Below are 27,656 nucleotides of genomic sequence, written 5' to 3'. Positions count from 1 at the left end.
GGGTGTGTCCTATTTCTCCATAGATCTTGCATGCACACGGCTTCTTCATCGGATTATCATAGCTCTTCTGAATGAGACGGGATCTTAACAGAGTCTTCTTGAATTTGTCCCAAGTTTCTGCTCCACTAAATCCTTGTATGGCATGGTGCATTTTCCACCAAATAGCAGCACCTTGGGTAAAGTACTGAAGAGCGTGTGCCACTTCATATTTCCTTGACATCAAATTGCTCCCGAAGTGGTTCTCCATGTTCTGAATCCATATATCAGCCTCCAGCTAGGTCATTGGTCCCGAGACTACAAGTCCAGCTTCATACGCCATCTACTGGGTCCAAGGTTTTTGGGATGAGATGGGTAAGAGAGAGCGGGTAGAGGGATATACACACAATACAAACAATTTTTTTTTGAGAATAGGTTTTATTTGTGGCTGTCGGAAAACACACCAATGACGGCTCACAATCATCGTATCTAACGTGGGTATATAACATGGATTTGGACTTCTAATGGTCATATAAATATTCGAACGCTTCAGGGTTTTTGAATTCTTCGATTCTTGAGAGTCTTCAATTGGTGCAGCTTTAATTCTTCAAATGCATGGTGAAATTCTCTTTACTTTGAAATGGGACCCCGTTGATCCTTCATGTGGTCAGAGGGGAAAGGGCATTGTCTAACTATTTGAGGTGAGAGAGAACATTTGATGAAATCCGAAGAGATGAGAAGTAAAGAATGTTCTTGAAAATAAAATTTTAGAGAGATCCTTTCCTAAGGGATTTCCAGTTTCTAGGCTCACGTCCTACATTCAACATGTATTCTGGCACTTCGTACATATAGGGCAACGCGATCATCTTTTGGATGCTTGACGGGTGGACCATTAATTGTTGCATGGAGCCATCAAAGAGGTTAGTAGGGTACTTACTGACCAGAGTAAAGTTGGAAATTTATGTTTCTATTTATGCACACATTTCAAAATATCAAGAGGGCATGGATAGCCCTCTAAAATAAACAATTCCTGTATCAAAAGAAACCACATTACATGATTGTATCTCATGTTAGAACTGTGAAGAATGTGCTATTCCATAATTCCAGGACCATATTGGCGAGACAAAGAGAAAACAGCATTGCGCTGTGCTTAAATAGGTAGAGAAATTCATTATTTACTTTGTGGTCCAGCAGTTTGTGGTTGTTGATATATAGAGCATGTTTTTGTTATGGCAGCGATTATTTTGCACCATATGAGAACAATGTAATATCGTCCTACTGTTGTACCATAGCACCAAAGCAACGGTAGTTGTCATCATATTACAAGGTTTTTTAAAATCCGTAATGATGTAGAAATCACGTCTTCTATGTTAGAAACATGAACGATTTTGGGGCTCCAAGCAAATCAGCAGTGAGTCAGGCTGTTTGTAAACATACTATATATGTCTATATAAGTATTAATATGAGCCGAAATTGGCCCTGATAATAGAATAGGGAGCGGGGTTGTTATATCTTTATTTGTTTATGCAGAATCACACCAGCTCATGATAGCAAGCACTTCAATGTCTCGTCCAACGTTACGTATAGCAGACGTGGCGACTCCTACGTGCAGGCCATAATTAACATCCTGCGGATGCTTGACGGGTGGACCAGTGAGGGTTGCAGTGTCCGGTGTGAACTGAAAGAAGAGTTTTGGAGGATGGGATGCAGGAAGTGCATCTCCAATTGCAAGCATGCGAGTATTATCGGTTAGGTCTAGACTGTAAGATGTGTCATCTCTATAAATGTTAAAATCCAATCAATTTGTGTTGTTGTAGTTCGTGTTTATTTTCGACTTAGATGATTAGAAACGTTTGATTCAGGGACACGAACTTGGTGACGTAAACTCATGTGGTCCAAACCTGTTTTGTTGAGAAATGATGTAAACGCAAGACATGTATGGGCTATGACGCTCTACTATATGGTTAGTGTTTATTAAAATATTTTTTGTGGCAAATGGTGGACATAATTTTTTTCATTTACTCTTGTACATGTAGGTTTTGCCTATGTATCTTAGAATATATACCTCGACATGATGAATGTAGATATTGAACAGTATTGTATTATTATATTGAGATTGGAGCATTAGTCGTGAAATAACAGATAACACAAACTTGTCAAAGTAAAATCGATTATCATAAAACCCGGTGATTATTGTCACATGCAGACTACATAATTAAGAAAAAGTGCAACATATATGAAGTAGCTTTAATGTTTTATTGGATGCACGTGTAGGAGGCCATCTCTTTGTTTCTCTTGCAAAATTTTGAAACATCCATGAAGTAGCTCGAATCTTTTATTGGATGGAAGCGTAGGAGACCATGTCTTCTTTTTCCTGCAAAAGATTAGGAATTCAAAGTTAAGCATGTATGTTAAAAAAACAGTTGGAATGTTAGCTAATTGATAGTTAGTTTAGTACTTACAATGAAGACCAACCACGAGTTTTGTTGATGCCAAGGTTGCTAGTGCATTAGCCATTTTTTCTTTTGGAGACACTGCTGGAAGAGGTCCAATATATTGTACTTCAATGCTGCTGCTGCTGTTGTTCGTATCTATTGTTGTTATCTTTATTGGTAGGTAGCCAACACTGTCAATACAAATATGACGGATGGTGTGCACTAAGTGTTCCTTGGATTGTTTTAGAGCAGCCATATATCTGGTTTTGACATCGGTACTTTCATTGAATAAGTTTTCAAAGGTTGTGGCTGCAAATAGTTTTCTTCGTAGATCCAAAACTTCAGTGTAATTTGCATCATCAACATGAACCCTGCATTTGGTCATAAGGTGTGTGATGGCAGTCTGGCATGCATTTTCCAATGCATAATGTATCGTATGTGCAGCATCCCCGTAGAATTTTCCCTTGTTTGCAAAACCATTTCCTTCAGTTGGTGGTACCTCTAATTCTATCCAACCTATTATCTGGAGCAGGGATTCATGTATACATCCATTGTAGTATATAGATAATCCAAGTGTGTGTGTTATCTCTGTTAAAAGGATATGTCTAGAAACCTTTGCCTTTGCTGACACCTAAATATTGAATTGATAGTTTTAACAATTATTATGGAATAGTTATATCCGATAATTTAGTATGGTAAGAAGTACTTACAGCAGGTACATGTATAAGTTCTGGTTTTGGATCTTCATATATTTCATTAGGATTGGGTTCTTTCTCTTTTCTTGTGAAGATACTGGAGGCACCTAAATAATGAATTGAAAGTTTTAAAAAATAATATTGAATAGTTATATGTGATAATTGAGTATGATTAGAAGTACTTACATTAGGTAAATGTATATGTTCTAGCTTTGGATCTTCATCTGGTTCATTAGGAGTGGGTTCCTTTCTCTTTCCTTGTGAAGATACTGGAGGCATTTTGAAGGTAATTAGACATGGAAGTATCCTTGTATGATTTGTACCTAGTTGTTTACTTCTAGATGGTTTTTCCTACAGAAAAAATTTATTATAAAATATATATTAGTAACACACGCAGTTTAAAAAGAATGATGTTGGGTTATGTAGCTGATGGTACCTCATTGTCGCTGGTTAGTTCGTCAACAGATTGAAGGCTGGCTTTGCAATGAGTTTTGCAAATTGGGTCTGTGGAACGGTATTTCATGTGCACGAAATATAATCATTATTTCGTCACGAGTAAAAGAAGAATGGAAGAGATATGATGAGGGCATGATATGAAGGCAATGTACCTTGTCGTACAAAATTCTGGTTCTTGTTCTGAGATTGCGTGTTTGAGATGTTGTGTACTTATAGTTGCAGCCTTGCAGGTTATGCCAAGAGGCACATTAATGATCATTACATCATTTTTAATGGTGGGCAATAATTAAGTTTTATTGAGTTTCAGTTTTCATTATTTATTACGTACTTGTAACTGTTGAGGAAGGAAAAAAAATAATTATTTATTTAATGATCAGTTATTCTGTAGAAAGAAAGAAAGCAATGGTTTACGTGGATGTCTTGTCGTACTGTCTTAAATCAGGATTGGAAGCGCGGATGGCCACGTGTCTGATCTATCATGTTCCACTTGCATGAAGGCTCCGATGAACTTCCCCCATCCTGGGCACAGCGACAACCTGGAGTGAGTTGAGAAGAATTAAATACGAGGATAAATAATCTGAGAATATACTTGTTACTATACAACCGTACAGTTTCATATTTGCGGGTTTGGAAACATTTTTTCACTTATGAACTTGACCCATAGCACATATGTCATTATTTGTTGGATCAGTCTGTTAAAAAGTTACATTTTTGTATGCTGCATCACATGAATAATTTGAAGTTGCAGGGCACACGGAGCACCTTTACGTGCCATGGTGCTCAATAACTGCAATTGGTGCTCCAATCCGTAACACCTCACTACCAGGCCGTAGAAACAATGCTTCTATTCCTCTACCTGGAACAAATCTCCCTAATTAAAATTCTGTTTCAAAAATATTCAGATCTGAAATAATATCATTTAAATTTTTTGATTCGAAAGAATATCATTCTTGATTTGGGACAAGCTTCCACCATCCTGGGCATAGCCACAAGCTGGAGTGAGTTGAGAAGATTGAAATACCAGGATAAATAATCTGAGACTATAAGTCTTACTATACAACCCTACAGTTTCAGATTTGCTAGTTTGAAACCATTTGATCACTTATGAAGTTGACCCATAACACATATGTCATTATTTGTTGGATCAATGTCATAAATAGTAACATTTTGGTATGCTGCATCACATGATTCTTTTGAAGATGCAGGTCAGAAGGAGCACCTTTGCGTGCCATTTAGGCATATGGTTCTCCAATCCGTAACACCTCAGTACCTGCCCGGAGAAACAATGCTTCTATTCCTCTACCTGGAACAAATCTCCTTAAATAAAATTCTGTTTCAGAAGCCCTATGGATCCTTTTACCTCGCAGCAAATTTTGGAGCAGCTGCTGGTATTGTTGCAAGGCTGCGAACGTAGGGAAGGCATCAGTGGGAGGCAAGCTTGTGGGCGAATACGGCATGGGGGTGAGTTAATGAGTCGCATGCGTACAAGGTAACAGTGATCCTTGTTATCCTGATCACGTCTTGACGCACTTCCTAGTGGTAGGTAAAAAGCAGGCGGGATGTCATGCACCAAGTAATTTTCAGTCTAGAAATAAATATTGGTGGTTGTACACCACGTAAGTACATGGTACAGCCTAAATTTGAAACAAATACTCACCTCATAGAGCGAGTTGAGCAGCAGCACAGAAGACTCCTATGATAGTATCCTGCTCATGCATATGTCGACTGAGCAAAGCTTGTGGCGATGGGAGGAAGCAAGCACCCCTGCTGAGGCAAAAATGAAAAGAAAAGCAGTTATGAACCTCTATGTCAAAATGAAAATACGATGGTACACAAGCAGAACAATGTCTGGCTTTCATTAGCTCATTTTAACCTAGTCAAAAATTAAACTCAAAAAGACAACTGAATGTTGAACCTTTTAGTTTTTGTGTTGACCGAAGGTATGAAGTCATGCGCGTTCGCTATTTTTTGCACCCGCAAGTTATTCAGGTCCTGCAGTCCTAACTCCTGAGAGATATGCTTAAGAATAGTTCCAAAATTCAGTTACTCACAACCGCGTTCACAACGTCGGCGTAGCTCCCTTTGCCCCCCAATCCATAAGCAATGTTCTCTTCGATGGGGTAGTTGAAGAGTGTAGGCTCTTGGCTAACTATGCTTACCTGAAAGCATTTGGTTCAGAAAAAAATTGAACATCTGAGGGAGGAAAAAATAATTCTGAAGCCAGATATACAGTTATAGAAAAAGTTTAAAAAAAATATTTTATAGAAAAGAGTTGGACGACACTAATACCATTTGATGGACATATTGATGTGAAATTTCTACCATAGGCACTCCATTTAGCAAGATCGTTCCCTTTATAGGGTCATAGAACCTTTCAATCAAATATGCAATTGTAGTCTGCAACAGAATGTAGAAACCGGAAGTTATGATTGAGAGTAGCAAGTTAGAAACGATTCATATTGTGTAATACCAAAACTTAGGGGCTTACATTTCCACCACCACTTGGCGCAACAAGTGCAACCATTGAGCCTGAAGCTAGCTTCAATGTGATTCCCTGAAATATTGACGACACCGATATAAAATCTAATTGAGATCCGTCATGTATGCTTACTAAAAGTGTGTTTCAGTAAGTCATCCAAGTTATCCCAAACACAGTACAAATTCATAGGAAAGAGCACCAAAGATGAGAATGAAATAGTATATTTACCTTAAGAATCAGATGAGAAGGACGAGAAGGATATGCAAACTAGACATCGTCTAACTCAACTTACCCATCATTTTCACTAAAATGAAAAATAATGTAAGGTTACTGCAGTATTACATAGGTAGAATCAACCAAGAAAGCTACACAATGAAACTCACGGTAAAATGGAAGGAAATGACAATAATAAAAGGTAGGTATAGCATGCAACCTTTTCTCAAAAAAGGGTATAGCATGGAACATAGGCATAATCAACGAAGAAAGCTGATGGGCAATGAAACTCACTTTTTTGGACATTTGTTCCCTAAATTTTTCATCGAGGAAATACGGTGAAGAAGATGAAAAACTCTACGGCTTGAACCTGATGCCTTCATTACAGTTGTGTATAATCCTGACAAGGCAGAGACTGACGAGCCAACTGCATACTCAAGAGATGGATGAATTGTTCAGAAAGGTCAGCATACACATAATCATGACAGTGAAAACAGAGGTTCCCCTTATAAACTCTGTGAATCTTACCTGTAAGGCTGTATAAGATGAATGCCTTAAGAGCATCGGTTGTCATGTGACCATTGATGGTTAATCTAGCTCCATAAATAACAACAATAACAACCGACAGGGTTGATGCAGCATTAAGTGTTGGGGAACGTCACATGGGAAACAAAAAAATTTCCTACGCGCACGAAGACCTATCATGGTGATATCCATCTACGAGAGGGGATGAGTGATCTACGTACCCTTGTAGATCGTACAACAGAAGCGTTAGGGAACGCGGTTGATGTAGTGGAACGTCCTCATGTCCCTCGATCCGCCCCGCGAACAATCCCGCGATCAGTCCCATGATCTAGTACCAAACGGACGGCACCTCCGTGTTCAGCACACGTACAGCTCGACGATGATCTCGGCCTTCTTGATCCAGCAAGAGAGACGGAGAGGTAGAAGAGTTCTCCGGCAGCGTGACGGCGCTCCAGAGGTTGGTGATGATCTCGTCTCAGCAGGGCTCCGCCTGAGCTCCGCAGAAATGCGATCTAGAGGAAAAACTATGGAGGTATGTGGTCGGGCAGCCGTGAGAAAGTCGTCTCAAATCTGCCCTAAAAGCCCCATATATATAGGAGGAGGGAGGGGGACCTTGCCTTGGGGTCCAAGGGACCCTCAAGGGGTCGGCCGAGCCAAGGGGGGGAGGACTCCCCCCCCCAAACCGAGTTGGACTTGGTTTGGTGGGAGGAGTCCCCCTCCCTTCCCACTTCTTCCCTCTTTTTTTTTCTTTTCCTTTGATTTCCTTCTCTTGGCGCATAGGCCCCCTTGGGGTTGTCCCACCAGCCCACTAAGGGCTGGTGTGTCTCCCCAAAGTCTATGGGCTTCCCCGGGGTGGGTTGCCCCTCCGGTGAACTCCCGGAACCCATTCGTCATTCCCGGTACATTCCCGGTAACTCCGAAAACCTTCCGGTAATCAAATGATGTCATCCTATGTATCAATCTTCGTTTCCGGACCATTCCGGAAACCCTCGTGACGTCCGTGATCTCATCCGAGACTCCGAACAACATTCGGTAACCAACCATATAACTCAAATACGCATAAAACAACGTCGAACCTTAAGTGTGCAGACCCTGCGGGTTCGAGAACTATGTAGACATGACCCGAGAGACTCCTCGGTCAATATCCAATAGCAGGACCTGGATGCCCATATTGGATCCTACATATTCTACGAAGATCTTATCGTTTGAACCTCAGTGCCAAGGATTCGCATAATCCCGTATGTCATTCCCTTTGTCCTTCGGTATGTTACTTGCCCGAGATTCGATCGTCAGTATCCGCATACCTATTTCAATCTCGTTTACCGGCAAGTCTCTTTACTCGTTCCGTAATACAAGATCCCGCAACTTACACTAAGTTACATTGCTTGCAAGGCTTGTGTGTGATGTTGTATTACCAAGTGGGCCCCGAGATACCTCTCCGTCACACGGAGTGACAAATCCCAGTCTTGATCCATACTAACTCAACTAACACCTTCGGAGATACCTGTAGAGCATCTTTATAGTCACCCAGTTACCTTGCGACGTTTGATACACACAAAGCATTCCTCCGGTGTCAGTGAGTTATATGATCTCATGGTCATAGGAATAAATACTTGACACGCAGAAAACAGTAGCAACAAAATGACACGATCAACATGCTACGTCTATTAGTTTGGGTCTAGTCCATCACGTGATTCTCCCAATGACGTGATCCAGTTATCAAGCAACAACACCTTGTTCATAATCAGAAGACACTGATTATCATCGATCAACTGGCTAGCCAACTAGAGGCATGCTAGGGACGGTGTTTTGTCTATGTATCCACACATGTAAATGAGTCTTCATTCAATACAATTATAGCATGGATAATAAACTATTATCTTGATACAGGAATTATAATAATAATTATACATTTATTATTGCCTCTAGGGCATAAATCCAACAGTCTCCCACTTGCACTAGAGTCAATAATCTAGCCCTCACATCACCATGTGAATTATATTGTAATAAATCTAACACCCATACAGTTCTGGTGTTGATCATGTTTTGGCCGTGGAAGAGGTTTAGTCAGTGGGTCTGCTACATTCAGATCCGTGTGCACTTTGCATATATTTACGTCCTCCTCCTCGACGTAGTCGCGGATGAGGTTGAAGCGTCGTTTGATGTGTCTGGTCTTCTTGTGAAACCTTGGTTCCTTTGCTAAGGCAATGGCACCAGTGTTGTCACAGAACAAGGTTATTGGATTCAGTGCACTTGGCACCACTCCAAGATCCGTCATGAACTGCTTCATCCAGACACCCTCCTTAGCTGCCTCCGAGGCAGCCATGTACTCCGCTTCACAAGTAGAATCTGCTACGACGCTTTGCTTGGAACTACACCAGCTTACTGCACCCCTATTAAGAATAAATACGTATCCGGTTTGCGACTTAGACTCGTCCGGATCTGTGTCAAAGCTTGCATCGACGTAACCTTTTACGGCGAGCTCTTCGTCACCTCCATACACGAGAAACATCTCCTTAGTCCTTTTCAGGTACTTCAGGATATTCTTGACCGCCGTCCAGTGATCCACTCCTGGATTACTCTGGAACCTACCTGCCATACTTATGGCCAGGCTAACATCCGGTCTAGTGCACAGCATTGCATACATGATAGAGCCTATGGCTGAAGCATAGGGGACGGAGCGCATATGCTCTCTATCTTCATCAGTTGCTGGGCACTGAGTCTTACTCAATCTCGTACCTTGTAACACTGGCAAGAACCCTTTCTTGGACTGTTCCATTTTGAACCTCTTCAAAACTTTATCAAGGTATGTGCTTTGTGAAAGTCCTATCAGGCGTTTTGATCTATCCCTATAGATCTTAATGCCTAGAATGTAAGCAGCTTCTCCTAGGTCCTTCATAGAGAAAATTTTATTCAAGTAACCTTTTATGCTCTCCAAAAGCTCTACGTTGTTTCCAATCAGTAATATGTCATCCACATATAATATTAGAAACGCCACAGAGCTCCCACTCACTTTCTTGTAAATACAAGATTCTCCAATCACTTGTACAAACCCAAATGCTTTGATCACCTCATCAAAGCGTTTGTTCCAACTCCGAGATGCTTGCACCAGTCCATAAATGGATCGCTGGAGCTTGCACACCTTGTCAGCATTTTTAGGATCGACAAAACCTTCGGGTTGCATCATATACAACTCTTCCTTAAGGAAACCGTTAAGGAACGCCGTTTTGACATCCATCTGCCAGATTTCATAATCGAAAAATGCAGCTATTGCTAACATGATTCTGACGGACTTAAGCATCACTACGGGTGAGAAAGTCTCATCGTAGTCAATTTCTGGAACTTGTGAAAAACCCTTTGCCACAAGTCGAGCTTTATAAACGGTCACATTACCGTCAGCGTCCGTCTTCTTCTTAAAGATCCATTTGTTCTGAATAGCCTTGCGGCCTTCAGGTAGTATCTCCAAAGTCCACACTTTGTTCTTATACATGGATCCTATCTCGGATTTCATGGCTTCTAGCCATTTGTTGGAATCTGGGCCCACCATTGCTTCTTCATAATTCGCAGGTTCATTGTTGTCTAACAACATGATTGATAAAACGGGATTACCGTACCACTCTGGAGTAGCGCGTGATCTCGTCGACCTGCGTGGTTCAACAGAAACTTGAACTGGAGTTTCATGATCATCATCATTAACTTCCTCCTCAACCGGCGTCGCAACGACAGAGGTTTCCCCTTGCCCTGCGCCACCATCTAGAGGGATGAGAGGTTCGACAACCTCGTCAAGTTCTATCTTCCTCCCACTCAATTCTCTCGAGAGAAACTCCTTCTCGAGAAAAGTTCCGTTCTTAGCAACAAACACTTTGCCCTCGGATTTGAGATAGAAGGTGTACCCAACTGTCTCTTTTGGGTAACCTATGAAGACGCATTTTTCCGCTTTGGTTCCAGCTTTTCAGGCTGAAGCTTTTTGACATAAGCATCACATCCCCAAACTTTAAGAAACGACAATTTTTGCCTTTTGCCATACCACAGTTCGTATGGTGTCGTCTCAACGGATTTTGATGGTGCCCTATTTAAAGTGAATGCAGCTGTTTCTAATGCATAACCCAAAAATGATAACGACAAATCAGTAAGAGACATCATAGATCGCACCATCTCTAACAAAGTACGATTACGACGTTCGGACACACCATTACGCTGTGGTGTTCCAGGCGGTGTTAACTGCGAAACAATTCCACATTGTCTTAAGTGAGTACCAAACTCGAAACTCAGATATTCACCCCCACGATCAGACCGTAGGAACTTGATCTTCTTGTTACGATGATTTTCCACTTCACTCTGAAATTGCTTGAACTTTTCAAATGTTTCAGACTTGTGCTTCATCAAGTAGACATAACCATATCTACTTAAATCATCAGTGAAGGTGAGAAAATAACGATATCCGCCGCGTGCCTCCACGCTCATTGGACCACACACATCGGTATGTATGATTTCCAACAAGTCACTTGCACGCTCCATTGTTCCGGAGAACGGAGTCTTAGTCATCTTGCCCATGAGGCATGGTTCGCACGTGTCAAGTGAATCAAAGTCAAGTGACTCCAAAAGTCCATCAGCATGGAGTTTCTTCTTGCGCTTTACACCAATATGACCCAAGCGGCAGTGCCACAAAAATATGGCGCTATCATTGTTTACTCTAACTCTTTTGGTCTCAATGTTATGTATATGCGTATCGCTATCAAGATTCAATATGAACAATCCTCTCACATTCGGTGCATGACCATAAAAGATGTTACTCATAGAAATAGAACAACCATTATTCTCAGACTTAAAAGAGTAACCGTCTCGCAATAAACAAGATCCAGATATAATGTTCATGCTCAACGCAGGCACTAAATAACAATGATTTAAGTTCATCACTAATCCCGATGGTAGTTGAAGTGACACTGTGCCGACGGCGATTGCATCAACCTTGGAACCGTTTCCTACGCGCATCGTCACTTCGTCTTTCGCCAGCCTTCGTCTATTCCGCAGTTCCTGTTTCGAGTTGCAAATGTGAGCAACAGAACCGGTATCGAATACCCAGGCACTACTACGAGAGCCGGTTAAGTACACATCAATAACATGTATATCAAATATACGTGATTTTTCTTTGCCCGCCTTCTTATCTGCCAGATACTTGGGGCAATTGCGCTTCCAGTGACCCATACCCTTGCAATAGAAGCACTCTGTTTCAGGCTTAGGTCCAGCCTTGGGTTTCTTCGGCAGATTGGCAACAGGCTTGCCGCTCTTCTTCGAATTGCCCTTCTTGCCTTTGCCGTTTCTCTTGAAACTAGTGGTCTTGCTTACCATCAACACTTGATGCTCTTTACGGAGTTCAGACTCTGCGACTTTCAACATCGCAAACAACTCGCCGGGAGACTTGTTCATCCCCTGCATGTTGTAGTTCAACACAAAGCCTTTATAGCTTGGCGGCAGTGATTGAAGGATTCTGTCAGTGATAGCCTCTTGTGGGAGTTCAATCCCCAACTCAGCTAGACGGTTTGAGTACCCAGACATTTTGAGCACATGTTCACTGACAGACGAGTTTTCCTCCATCTTGCAAGCATATAATTTATCGAAGGTCTCATACCTCTCGATCCGGGCGTTCTTTTGAAAGATAAACTTCAACTCCTGGAACATCTCAAATGCTCCATGACGCTCAAAGCGGCGTTGAAGTTCCGGTTCTAAGCCATACAAGACTGCACATTGAACTATAGAGTAGTCCTCCTTACGCGCTAACCAAGCGTTCTTAACATCCTGATCAGCCGTAGCGGGTGGTTCATCTCCTAGCGCAGCATTAAGGACATAATCCTTCTTTCCAGCTTGTAAGATTAGCTTAAGATTACGAGCCCAGTCTACAAAGTTGCTTCCATCATCTTTCAACTTAGCTTTCTCTAGGAACGTATTAAAATTCAGGATGACACTTGCGTGAGCCATGATCTACAACACAAATATATTCAAAGTGAACTTAGACTATGTTCAAGATAATTAGAGTTCAACTTAATCAAATTATATGCTAAACTCCCACTCAAAAAGTACATCTCTCTAGTCATTTGAGTGGTTCATGATCCACTTACACTATCCCAAGTCCGATCATCACGTGAGTCGAGAGTAGTTTCAGTGGTAAGCATCCCTATGCTAATCATATCAACTATATGATTCATGATCGACCTTTCGGTCTCATGTGTTCCGAGGCCATGTCTGCACATGCTAGGCTCGTCAAGCTTAACCCGAGTGTTCCGCGTGCGCAACTGTTTTGCACCCGTTGTATGTGAACGTTGAGTCTATCACACCCGATCATCACGTGGTGTCTCGAAACGACGAACTGTAGCAACGGTGCATAGTCGGGGAGAACACAATTTCGTCTTGAAATTTTAGTGAGAGTTCACCTCATAATGCTACCGTCGTTCTAAGAAAAATAAGGTGCATAAAGGATTAACATCACATGCAATTCATAAGTGACATGATATGGCCATCATCATGTGCTTCTTGATCTCCATCACCAAAGCACCGGCACGATCTTCTTGTCACCGGCGCCACACCATGATCATCCATCAACGTGTTGCCATCGGGGTTGTCGTGCTACTCATGCTATCACTACTAAAGCTACATCCTAGCAAAATAGTAAACGCATCTACAAGCACATATGTTAGTATAAAGACAACCCTATGGCTCCTACCGGTTGCCGTACCATCGACGTGCAAGTCGATATTTCTATTACAACATGATCATCTCATACATCCAATATATCACATCACATCGTTGGCCATATCACATCATAATCATACCCTGCAAAAACAAGTTAGACGTCCTCTAATTTTGTTGTTGCATGTTTTACGTGGTGACCAAGGGTATCTAGTAGGATCGCATCTTACTTACGCAAACACCACAACGGAGATATATGAGTTGCTATTTAACCTCATCCAAGGACCTCCTCGGTCAAATCCGATTCAACTAAAGTTGGAGAAACCGTCACTTGCCAGTCATCTTTGAGCAAAGGGGGTTACTCGTAACGATGAAACCAGTCTCTCGTAAGCGTACGAGTAATGTCGGTCCAAGCCGCTTCAATCCAACAATACCGCGGAATCAAGAAAAGACTAAGGAGGGCAGCAAAACGCACATCACCGCCCACAAAAACTTTTGTGTTCTACTCGAGAATACATCTACGCATGAACCTAGCTCATGATGCCACTGTTGGGGAACGTCGCATGGGAAACAAAAAAATTTCCTACGCGCACGAAGACCTATCATGGTGATATCCATCTACGAGAGGGGATGAGTGATCTACGTACCCTTGTAGATCGTACAGCAGAAGCGTTAGGGAACGCGGTTGATGTAGTGGAACGTCCTCACGTCCCTCGATCCGCCCCGCGAACAATCCCGCGATCAGTCCCACGATCTAGTACCGAACGGACGGCACCTCCGCGTTCAGCACACGTACAGCTCGACGATGATCTCGGCCTTCTTGATCCAGCAAGAGAGACGGAGAGGTAGAAGAGTTCTCCGGCAGCGTGACGGCGCTCCGGAGGTTGGTGATGATCTCGTCTCAGCAGGGCTCCGCCCGAGCTCCGCAGAAACGCGATCTAGAGGAAAAACTATGGAGGTATGTGGTCGGGCAGCCGTGAGAAAGTCGTCTCAAATCTGCCCTAAAAGCCCCATATATATAGGAGGAGGGAGGGGGACCTTGCCTTGGGGTCCAAGGGACCCTCAAGGGGTCGGCCGAGCCAAGGGGGGGAGGACTCCCCCCCCAAACCGAGTTGGACTTGGTTTGGTGGGAGGAGTCCCCCTCCCTTCCCCCTTCTTCCCTCTTTTTTTTCTTTTCCTTTGATTTCCTTCTCTTGGCGCATAGGCCCCCTTGGGGCTGTCCCACCAGCCCACTAAGGGCTGGTGTGTCTCCCCAAAGTCTATGGGCTTCCCCGGGGTGGGTTGCTCCCCCCCGGTGAACTCCCGGAACCCATTCGTCATTCCCGGTACATTCCCGGTAACTCCGAAAACCTTCCGGTAATCAAATGAGGTCATCCTATATATCAATCTTCGTTTCCGGACCATTCCGGAAACCCTCGTGACGTCCGCGATCTCATCCGGGACTCTGAACAACATTCGGTAACCAAACATATAACTCAAATACGCATAAAACAACGTCGAACCTTAAGTGTGCAGACCCTGCGGGTTCGAGAACTATGTAGACATGACCCGAGAGACTCCTCGGTCAATATCCAATAGCGGGACCTGGATGCCCATATTGGATCCTACATATTCTGCGAAGATCTTATCATTTGAACCTCAGTGCCAAGGATTCGCATAATCCCGTATGTCATTCCCTTTGTCCTTCGGTATGTTACTTGCCCGAGATTCGATCGTCAGTATCCGCATACCTATTTCAATCTCGTTTACCGGCAAGTCTCTTTACTCATTCCGTAATACAAGATCCTGCAACTTACACTAAGTTACATTGCTTGCAAGGCTTGTGTGTGATGTTGTATTACCGAGTGGGCCCCGAGATACCTCTCCGTCACACGGAGTGACAAATCCCAGTCTTGATCCATACTAACTCAACTAACACCTTCGGAGATACCTGTAGAGCATCTTTATAGTCACCCAGTTACCTTGCGACGTTTTATACACACAAAGCATTCCTCCGGTGTCAGTGAGTTATATGATCTCATGGTCATAGGAATAAGTACTTGACACGCAGAAAACAGTAGCAACAAAATGACACGATCAACATGCTACGTCTATTAGTTTGGGTCTAGTCCATCACGTGATTCTCCCAATGACGTGATCCAGTTATCAAGCAACAACACCTTGTTCATAATCAGAAGACACTGATTATCATCGATCAACTGGCTAGCCAACTAGAGGCATGCTAGGGACGGTGTTTTGTCTATGTATCCACACATGTAAATGAGTCTTCATTCAATACAATTATAGCATGGATAATAAACTATTATCTTGATACAGGAATAATAATAATAATTATACATTTATTATTGCCTCTAGGGCATAATTTCAACATTAAGCCCTCCGAAAAATAGGCCAACAACTTTCTAGACAAAAAAAAACTTAGTCCGATCATTATGCAAAATAGTTCCATTTTTGTTACATGAGCATTACAGTACTCAGAGCTTGCTTGAGACCGAGTTTCAGTGTCTCGTTTACTATCTTTGCTTCCGATTAACAATTTTCATTTCCCCACCATTGTTAACTAATGTTTCCAGTAAGATAGAGCTCATGTGTACAAACTATCAAGTATCAGGATGCTTACACGCTTTGAGCAAAAACGCGAGTGGAAGGGTGACTCGTCATGCATTGTTTAAGATCCATCGCATCCGCATCCACATCGTGACTATTGTCCTGTTAAAAAATACTCTGTCTATTAGCACTAATCAGATATAGACATCAAATATCATGGAAATCAAATCTAGTTCCTAATTACTGGTTTATTTTTCCAGTGGCCTTCCTTCAGCTCTACTAAATTGCATTATTACAAAACAATCATGGACACATATCTACGATTAAGAAAGTCATGACATGCATAAGCCGGGCATAATGTTTTTTGGAAGTACCTTCAGTTCAGAGTACACCATCTTTATCATAAGCTAATTATCAGGGAGGAGACATCCTACATAGTTGCTGAAGGTGAAGAAGTCAAGTGTCGAGCAGAATGTGACTGCTTGTAAAACATATTCTGTTTGTGAAGCAACTTGACAGATAATTTTCACAAAACACTCTGAGTAAGCAGTTTATATAGTCACAACATTCCAAGTATTATAATACAATGTATGTTACATGGAAAAAGAGATGAAGGATTATAATGTAAGAAATAGTCACAACATCATTATCTGTGATAAATAAGGAAGGTTTGTGTTATATCATTTATATGGGAACAATGGTCCTCACAGAACATATTAAGCAGAAGTGGCAAACTAAAGATTATGACGACCTAAAGTGGGTAAAAATTGTCGCACGCAGACGACTTAATTATTAACAAAACATAAATCTTGCAGAAAGTATGGGTCCTTACAGAAAGGATAAGCATTGGCTCTCAAGCCTGGCAGGGCGAAAGCTCTTAGGCGGGAACTGCGAATGTTTTGAAACAAGTCTTTAACGTATCATCATTGCCATAAATGCATCCCCAATTGATCACATCATATTTATCACAACCGGTTAGCTATTATAAAAAATCATCACAATAACCAGCTATTTGGACAAACCATATACAATGCTAACAGAATTCAAGAGAATCCCTCAGAGACCCGCTTAAAATCACACACAGAGCTGAACCAAACCAGCTGCAAATAGAGATTTCGGAACAGACCAAACCACAAAGTTTACAATGTCAGAAGCAGCTGAAGATATTGGTTTACAGTGTCATACGACACTTCCTATGGTCTGAGAATCTTCACATGGAATTTAAGATGAACAAAATTAACAATGCAAAAAGTACAGAAGAACGGAAGATATAGGTTTTAATCATCATAGGCTTCAAGTGCATTATAGATCTAACTTGGAAGAGAGAATGTAAGCAATGATGAAAACAAGATATAACATCAGAACATTATCATTCACACAAAAGTAAGCACTGTGTATGAAGGTGTCCTAAGATTGTTTCAAGGTTTCAGAAAAAATAGCACTCAACTCGGATGGATTCAGTTGCAAAGATGAGTACAGAAAGGATAAACCAGAAGTTGCATATTAAATATTATGATCACCTAAGTTGGAATTCGAAATAAATGTCGCACACAGAGGACATAATTATTAACAAAACATAATACATCCAGAAAGGATGGACGCACGCAAAACTCCTGCCTTTATTTAGTAGCTTCAAAATTGATGAAGCGTGGTCTCTTCAGTCAAGGTGCAGTTTCTTCCTCGAGGTAGAAATCTTTGCTGTGTCGGTTGCAGTCCTGTAAATCATGTGAAGATAGCTGTTAATATGTATGTTGGATGAAACGAACCTGCAAGAGAGATTTATAATGTTGGCACGTACCTTTTTGGATTTTTCTTGATCGTGTTAGTAGTAGTGTTTGTGAGAGGTCCAGTTTGATCATTTGGTGTCTCTTTACTGGCAGTTAGTGTTGTTTCCTCAGTTTCGCTGGTGCTATGATCCTCCTGATTGCTATTTTTCCCCCGTCATAGGACGTAAGAAAATTAGTTGTTTGTAGATATACAAACTAAGGCCCTGTTTGGTTTCAAATAAGTCACCAACTTATAAGTTGAAAAGTGCAAAAAGTGACTTATTTTGCCAAACGGACCCAACTTATAAGTCACCCCAACTTATAAGTCATAAGTTGCTCCACCCCAACTTAAAACTTATAAGTCACCCACTTTTGCATGGGAAGGTGTGCTCAGGTGACTTATAAGTCAGATGGCAACCAAACAGGCGTGACTTATAAGTCACTGGTTTTAAGTCACCTGACTTATTGGAACCAAACAGGACCTAATTTTTTTGCGAGCTATTGTTGCAAGAATTTGATATACCGTCGCATTCAGTTCAGGGGAATCACTAACTATTGCTGCGGTTTGCATTTCATTTCTATCATTCTCTTTGCTGCCATCTATCTGGGTAGCATTCTTCTCCTGTTAAGCGAGCATTATATATGTTAGTCAATTAAATTGCAATTTCTGATTGTATTGAATGTAGGCACAAGGTCACCAAAAATGTATAAATTACTGCATACCTTGCTATTTTCTCCAGATTCTTGAGTTGATGTGCTACTTGATCCAGAGCTAAGTTTGTTGAATTCAAAAAAAATTGTCTTCTTGTGGGTTGCTGTTACACTATTAACTTGGAAAGATAGTTGTCCATACTGCAGGCCCCTCTCATTCACAGTGTAGTTGAAAGTTAGCTTCTGTGATATGAGGGCTGATATTTCTACTGGCACAATCGATGGACGAGCATTGTGCATAACAACTTCAAGCCATTTCCCAATAATTTGTTCAGCTACTGTTGCAAAGAATACAAACTCGACTTCACGTGTCTTGTCAGCGCCAATAACACGCACCTTGTACCTTTTAAAGAAAAAACGGTAATAAATAGCTGAATTAAAATTGGAATGTATGCTGCAATTATATAATATAGCATACCTTGGTGTTGCTGTAGTACAGTTGCATCTCTTATTGCTGCAAACAAATGCATTTGTAGCTTGAAATGCTTTCTTATGGCATAATTGGCAAGAAAGGAACCACGAGTGTTCTGAAGCTAGCCTCATGATTGTGACAGTGCTTTTCATATTTTTGCCCTATCATATCAGCCACCATAATTAATTAGTATTTGTCTTTGATACTGTGATAGTTGTCATGAACTTACTAAGTAAGTTAGAAATTAACTGACTAGGAATTCGTTAGGATCACTGGAATTCAAGAACGCCACATCTACAGTTTCAGGATCATCCCTGTTGTACGCTGCATTGTATTGATCATCGTTAGCTGACGTAAGTCTGAGAGTTGGCATTTGTTCACCAAGACCGCATATAAAGGCATGAAGAAAGTCCTTATTAGTACAAATACATTTATATTTCTTCTTTTGTGCACATTTTTTTGTTAGAAATAAGTTTACCGGTCACAATATTCCATCTTCTCATAGATTTCAGGATTGATATAAATCTTTGCGGCATCGCTGCAACTTATTGTTGGACGCCCTATATTAATTCTATGGTGTTAGAATTTATAGTAATGTAAATCAGAGCTGTTTAGACAGTATTGTCGTGGAAGCATACCTAGGTAGCTTTTCATGAGAGTACCAAGAAAAAGCATTATAATAGGCTTCCTCTGGCCACGGTCATACAGATCATCGGCCTGAAAGGCAGTTGCGTGGTCCCCCCATAGTGCAACATCCATAATATTGCCACTTCATGATTTATCTTTTAATTAGTACGTGTAAGAGTTATAGAATAATACATACCATGTTTTGTTACATGAGAAGGCTTACTCAATATCTGTTATGTGGAGGTTTCTCTTATGAGAATCTTGGCCTCGACGAGGTAGGCGAACCTTTAAGAGATCTGAGATTGCTGAAAGTATTCCAATTACATCTGTACATCAAAAAGTAGAGTATTGTAATTTCTGAAAATATAGTAACACAAGAATCCATAAGAGGTAAAGGAATTTGTATGCATTTACAATAGTATAATTTCCTTACCTATAAAGGAGTCTGTTTTCCCAACCATAGAGGGTAGAAGCTTAAAACCGGTCAGTGAATACGCATAGTGAGGATAATCTTCACGCACATCTTGTTGAACTTCAACTTTTGACCATGGAGTTATTTTAATCATGAAACTTCCTTCGACAACCTTGTACTTGTTCTTTGTTGTGTTAACAAAGAAATCCTTGATGAGACAAACATTACCCTCTTTTAGTTTTTCTATGAATATCTCTGCATGCATGGCCTGTATTTCACCATACATCTGGTTTCCCTGTATCAAAAATCAGTATAAATCATAGGTACAATATATTATGTAGACTATAATTGACTCCATTTACTTTTTTTGTACCTTCTCATCGACAAAGATGATGTCAACATGCGCTAATTGATTGTCCTTGTGAAATTCCCATACACGAGCTACGCGTGCACGTACGGTTACACGCCTCAGTGATGTGTTCAAATCAGACAAAAGGAGGACCTTCAATTTGAGCAAATTTATAGTCAGGTCAAGCACAAATATTGAACAACATTAATTATGAAGGTGAGACAAAACCTGAGCAGAAGCAAGTGCGGTGCTAACATTTATTTGTAATGTACATATGATATGACCTTCATTTGGTACTAAATATAACTGAGTAGGAAGACATATTTGTAGAAAGAACATTTTATTTGATGTATTGATATAAAAAAGTTTATGTATAGTGTACATTGATAATTTTTACAATATTGTTATTGTGTAGCAGAAAGTACTTCATGATATACAACGTTTGATGTAATATCATTTGAGTCATCATTATTGCTATTAATTAGTATTTTTAGACCTTTTCTTTATGTGACTCTTGAAATTGCCACGTACAATTCTCCATGTGTGAAAACTGGTTTTCCAAATAAATACCAACCGATTCAAGAGTCTGTCCTTGACTTTTGTTAATTGTCATTGCGTAGCAGAGGTGTAGAGGATATTGTCGTCTCTCAAGAACAAAAGGATATTTTTATTTCTTAGACATCAACGTAATCCTAGGAATGTAAACTGTTCGACCAATATGAGATCCTCTCATTATAGTAGCTTCTACTATTCGAGTTGCCAATCGTGTAATGATCAGTCTTGTTCCGTTACATAGGCCAATGGTCTGGTCAATGTTCCTAAGCAGCATGACAGGACATCCAACCTTAAGGACCAATCTATGGTGTGGGAAATTGCTTATTTTAATAGCATTCAGATATTCAATATTATAGAGTTCATCAAAGTCACCTAGCTTGTCATTTACTTTTGAAATAGAATCATAGCTTAAATTGTTCAAAAGGTTCAGTTGGTACCATCTCTAGTACAAGCAGATTTATGTCGTCAACTGTTTCATTGTTTGGACAAACTATAGCGCGATTTTGTAAATATTGTTGATCACAATTTTTTTTCTATACCTCCATACACAACATTGATAATGGCAGACATTTTGTCATCACCACCCTTTATAAGTAAATCATGAGGTATCTTAATTTTGTCTTCACCTGTAGTACTATTACTTTTTTTCTCACAAGCCGTACCATCCCCAACAGCTAAAACCCATTTACTAAATTCTTCCAATTCTTTCTGATGGGAAGGAAGTAAATTAGGATTGGATAGCCTCATGTTAACATGCAACTTTAAGATGCGAATATATTTCCACAAAAGTGAGTTTCTTATTGTTGCAGATACAATTTCAGAACATGATCCACCCTCTATAACAGGTAATATCTATCTAAAGTCACCTCCTAGGACAACCGGAATACCACCAAATGGAGTTGTTGTTGCTATTTCACTTGTTGGTGTTAGAATATCTCGTAACGTTCTATCTAGTGTTTCAAAACAATGTCTATGTGTCATAGGAGCTTCATTCCAGATAATAAGAGAGCATTCTTTCATTAGGTCGGCAAGGATTGTCCCCCTTTTTATGTCACATAAGGTGGTCTCATCAATATCTATTGGAATTTTGAATCGCGAGTGGGCCGTTCTTCCACCTTGTAAGAGAAGGGAAGCTACACCTGAAGATGCAACTGCTAGAACTATTTTTCCCATAGAGCGCAAGTACGATATTATCGACTTCCATACAAACATTTTTCCTGTGCCACCATGCCTAGAAAGAAAGAAAAAACCGGGCCTTTCATTCATCACACATCCGATAATTTCATCATATGCTTTCCTTTGATCCAAATTTAGTTTTGATGATAATCGAGCAGATGTTTCTCTAAGTTGAGCTAAATCATATGAGCGTTCGTCCTGAATTAATCTATTTATTTTATTTCCATCATTATTTGCACGAGGCAGTGGCAATTTGAAATTTGCAATTGATGATCCATTTCGCAAAAACACTTCATTTAATTCATCTATTAGCATATCTTGCAGCTGGTCAGGAGGCAATTGAAAAGATGGGTTATTTAGCATAACACGGAATTTGTGTTGTATATCACCAGACAAGTGGGCAGCAAATTTGTTGTAAAACAATCGTTCATTTTCAATATTGCAAAAAAAAATCATGGTAACGAATAAATGCCTAAGCTGGGATGACGTTGCCCATATTAAAGCCTCCTCAAATGCGGCATACCACTCTGTATCATCACCTAACAATCCCCGGGCTGAACATGCCTCTTTAAATGTATCATATGTGATACCATTGTATGTTCGTAAATCCTCAAAACTACATGCACCTTTTACAATCATGAGTAGCATCCTAAGGTAGAAACGCTCACCACTTGATGGATGTACATAGTATATGCGACCAATTTTATCACCAATTTTTTTCTTTTTCTTCCAAATAGCATCTTTACTATCCCATGTCCACCTACTTGGGAAATATACATAAGTAAGTTTATGAGCTTCTATATCTTGCTGGTTTGCAATGAACCATTCAGTGAGCATAGTTTTCGTAAACATTTCTGCATTTGACGTGATGCTCTTTAGATTTGTTTTTGATTTATAAGTGACATTGTTCATACCAGGTAAATGGATATCCAAGCATTCTACAGAGGGCATTTTACAGTGCAAAAGAAATTCAAATAAACGCCAATTTGTTTCATGTGGAACTAAATGCCTACAATCTAAGTATTCTTTTATCTCATCAATTTCTTTTATATTTTGACTGCCAGGTTCATTTCCTTTACCTTTGTCACCAGTACATGTTGATTTCCTCCCCTTAATAGTTTCAAAAACGATACGTGATCGATCTTTGTCCTTTGTGACATATTTGAAAAGGTATTTAACCACTCTAGTTTTGTTGCACCATTCAACATTGATATGGGCCTGGTATTTTTTAAGAAGGAACATATTATAGGGCACCACATATCGACTGTCAAGATGGTGTCCATTTTTTATAACGTAACGACCATTGTCATGCCGCCTATAAACCGCAAATCCTTCTGAGTCAATTGAAGTTTCATTGTGGAAAGATTTAGGGTAGTGCTTAGAACAGGCATTATTTTTCATGCATGGGATTTTTTATTCATATCACCTTATGGCCCATGCATCATGAATTCAGAAACAAGTGCATATCCTAAAGGGTCTGTATTGACGTTAGGTATTTCGGCACTAATGAGTGAATCTATACTGCCAAGTGTATCTTTCTTATTTTTTTTCTTAATCCATGCAAGACAGTGCACATGTGGAAGTCCTCGTTTTTGGAATTCATTGCTATGTAGTAGAGCTGATATTGGACCAAAAACTTTACCCTTTTTAATTTTCTTTATGAGCCTATCATGTTTCATTTTATACACCCTATTAAGAATATCAGGTCGGTCACAAGGGTTCTGTACAGGTTCATAACGAAGTGCTTCACTAATTTCTACCCATTTTGTATTGCAGGTGAAGGAAATAAAGATGTCAGGCCCACCATAGACACGGCAAATGGCCATTCCATCTTGGTAATGTTGAACGTAGTATCGTTGACCACCTATAAAACTACGTGGCAAAACAGTGTTCCGTCCTATTTTTTCGCCATCAATACAGCCTTTTCCTACAACGTCAGTTATTGTTTGGAAATTTTCAGACCTAAGTTCATCTTGTTTATGATTTATAAACCAAAGACGGTTCTCTTCTACGCAAGAATAGCTATCAACCTGAAGCTGAGAGGTAGCTCGGCCACAACATGTGTATGGATTGTACTGACCTGCCTTGTAGTGAAGACAATATGCATAGTAATCAAGCATTGCCAATGTTAATTCTGTCTCTAGCTTGCCTGAATTTTTTAACAAGCGGGTTTATCTCATCTAACATATGCATCAATGTTGCAACAATTTTTCGATCTAACTCACCATCTAAATCATCTTCTTTGCACAGTGCTTTTATTCTATTTTCCATTTCATTTTCTGTTCCATATATGTACAATTGAGCAAATTTTGGGTTACCATCAGGAGGTAGTAATGTACCAATTCTATGGTCAACCTGACCGCTTATTCGGAAAACGTATGGACCATTACCGTTGTTGATATTTTTGTCTATGTTTGCCCCAAAAGAAGTAAAATTAAATAAGCAATTATATTGCCTAATATGGTTCATGAATTCACGACTCTCACGACCGCCATTGAAGCGCATAAGGTTTGCAAGTTCTGGAGGGGGTGCTAAAAATTGTGGTAAATTTATACGCCCACCACTACAACAACGGTTATATATGACGTGCCTCTTCTTCCAACTGGACCTTTTATCTACATGTTCATCCCACGAGAAGAACGCACCACAATGGTGGCATGTATAACAAGGTGGTCCTATACGTGACCGACGATGATATGTAGCTGAATAGGCAAAAGGGCAACAATAAGGAATCCACTTTTTTGTCTACCTATTACGTACATGAAGAGGAAATGATTTTTTTCTGGTAACTATATTACCTTTAAGGGCTTCTGCATACTCTTCAGCAATTGGCAATTTTATGTTGCCAGTTGCATCTCGCAATGGACATGATTCTACTAATTTCTTCTGTTTTCTGAGTTTAATACGTGCAAACGATTTTCGTTGGCATGCCACGTTGGGTACATAGGGAAGAAATTATCCCCAGAACTGGACTTTGGTCGTTTATTAGCACACGCAGATGAAGTTGAGGCTTCAGGTCCCTGTAGGACGACATGATTTCTTTTTTTTGTGCATTGTAATACTATTTTTCTAATTCAGGACGGCATGATTTCTTTTTTTTGCGCATTGTAATACTATTTTTCTAATTCACCTGTTCCATATACCAGCATGATATGAATACGAGAGGAACTATTACTTAATCAATAGTGCGCCATAGTAAAATTGATGGCAAAAGACAAAATATTTACCTGCCCAAAAGCCATTTGAGATGATGAACGGCTGAGCACAAAACTTGACAGTAAGAAGCCGCAGAATCTACCAAAATGAACCGTCCACACGCAGCTACAGCATCACCTGCACATATTTTGTTGGGATGCGGTATGAGTTTCTTTCTTGTTGGATGATATGAGGACATTGCAATTTGCACTTAGCATACCTGGACAGAGGATGTTGCTGCTCCAGTAGGGTGTGCATAGATACGGAGGGAGGATTATATAGTACCAATGGGCACATCAACTTTACAAGCCATGATTATGAGTTTGAAGGAGCGCAGAGCAGTTTCTAGTGGGAAAAAGGGCCATCGTTGTGAGCTTGAAGGAGGGAGAAGCAGTTTCAATTAGCGGAGTAATCTGCCATTACCTCGCCCTTACCTGCTCCAGCTCGGTTCGTACTTGGTCGCACCGACTCGTGCGACTGCTATCCCTCCCGCGAGGCTGGACTCGATCGATCTTGCACCTATGCTGGAGTGGATCGACCTTCAATCCCCAACCGCATCGGCTGCATCCAACCTCATCGGCTGGACTGGATGGACTCATCGGCTGCATCCATGCTCACCAATCGTGCCGTCGCATCCTGACTCGGGTGAATCCATGCCCACCGCCAGCGTCGTTGCCTCGTCTGGATCCCACCGACCACCGACCGTGCCTTTGCCTCCTCTGGATCCCATCGACCGCCCGCGCCGTTGCCTCAATCGAGCGTTGCCTACCGCCCGCGCCGCCACCGACCGCGCCTTTGCCTCCTCTGGATCCCATCGACCGAGCCGTTGACTCGTATGGATTAGACCCACCGCCAGCGCTGCCTACCGCCCGCGCCGCCACCGACCGCGCCTTTGCCTCCTCTGGATCCCATCGACCGAGCCGTTGACTCGTATGGATCAGACCCACCGCGCCGTTCCCTCCTCTGGATCAATCCCTACACGCGTACACAGATGGGCTATCATACCAGCCCATCCAAAGCCCAAACAACCACAGGCCTACGAAAAAAATCGCGAGAGTAGCAGCCCCTTAGGACATGCAGCCCAAGTCACGGTAATCAAGTGCTGAAACGACCATCTGACGACCAGAATTGATTAAAAGAAAAATCCGACGGTCGTTAGTGTTGGGAGCATAAGAGAGCTCGCTTTAGGTAGTAGCAGCCCCTTAGGACATGCGGCCCAAGTTGCGGTAATCAAGTGCTGAAACGACCATCTGACGGCCAGAATTGATTAAAAACAAAATCTGACGGTCGTTAGTGTTGGGAGCGTGAGAGAGCTCAATTTAGGTGCATTTTTACTGCCCTAAATAAGCACATGCTAGAAACAATAACACCGCAGGTAATGAGCGACAAAATTTTCACAAGATCAGTTGCCATTAGTGAAGTTTATATGTATGTCAGAAATCCCTCAACGGCATTTGAAAAACTACTGCCTTAGAATCCTTCAGGTTCAAATGGTGAGGGAATTTCTGAAATTACATATTTAAATGGTAAGGCATACCATGTTCGGTCATGTGCTACTCTTTATGCTATGATGTTGTATTTCTGCCAACAATTTTGGGGAATCCATGGGATATGTTTTTGGACTTGCTTTGAAGTCTATTACATATGTTTTCTTAGTTCCTTTTTTAACCATGTCATGTTTGGGGCCTTGAGTTCATTTGTCATCATATATCGTGTATCCCCGTATCATCATTTTTATGAATATTGAGTAATGCTAGGCAGTGCATCAAGTTGTATCTTGGAGAGGACTACACGTAAACCATGTGCGCTTGTTTTTTTTTCTCAATATGCGGTTGTAAGTGAATATTATTTGTATTGTTCTGGAAGCCCTCACAGATAAAAGATAAGTTTGTACTCAGACCTGTGCCACATGTGATATATATCATTGCTACGTCGACAGAAACCTTCTGTCGTCTCTTGAGCTTGCGTTGGTTTTTCACTTGAAGAGGAAAGGATGATGCAGCACATGAGCAGTAAGTATTTCCCTCAGTTTGAGAACCAAGGTATCAATCGAGTAGGAGAATCTCGTCAAGTCCAGAGTACCTGCACAAACACAAAGAGCTTGCACCCAACGCTATAAAGGGTTGTCAATCCCTTCAAGATTGATTGCAAAGTGAGATCTGAAGGCCGAAAGTGCAACGAAGTAAAAGAGTAAGGCTGAAAATATGGTGAGAAGTAGACCCGGGGGCCATAGTGTTCACTAGAGGCTTCTCTCAAAATAGTAAATAATACGGTGGGTGAACAAATTACTGTCGAGCAATTGATAGAACCGCGCAAAGTCATGACAATATCTAAGGCAATGATCATACATATAGGCATCACGTCCGAGACAAGTAGACCGATACTTTCTGCATCTACTACTATTACTCCACACATCGACCGTTATCCAGCATACATCTAGTGT

The 27,656-nt window shown here is 40.9% G+C and overlaps 1 protein-coding gene and 1 pseudogene across 1 annotated transcript; both read right to left on the bottom strand.

The window, feature by feature from the left end:
* Nucleotides 1-5,601: 5,601 nt before the first annotated feature.
* LOC123450731 (ABC transporter B family member 25-like) lies at nucleotides 5,602-6,897 on the bottom strand (the record flags this gene model as incomplete). The annotated part of the gene is given in 6 exon segments (XM_045127843.1): nucleotides 5,602-5,721; nucleotides 5,852-5,959; nucleotides 6,051-6,116; nucleotides 6,270-6,345; nucleotides 6,549-6,681; nucleotides 6,783-6,897. Coding segments are annotated over 6 exon segments (618 nt in total), but the record flags the coding sequence as incomplete, so codon positions are not given.
* Nucleotides 6,898-17,061: 10,164 nt separating this feature from the next.
* Nucleotides 17,062-17,231, bottom strand: LOC123451601 (annotated as a pseudogene).
* Nucleotides 17,232-27,656: the final 10,425 nt, after the last annotated feature.

This window comes from Hordeum vulgare, chromosome 4H (genome assembly GCF_904849725.1).
Source record: "Hordeum vulgare subsp. vulgare chromosome 4H, MorexV3_pseudomolecules_assembly, whole genome shotgun sequence".
Taxonomy (NCBI): Eukaryota; Viridiplantae; Streptophyta; class Magnoliopsida; order Poales; family Poaceae; genus Hordeum; species Hordeum vulgare.
The sequence above is the reverse complement of the archived record's forward strand: the minus strand, read 5'-3'. Positions and strand labels throughout refer to the sequence as shown.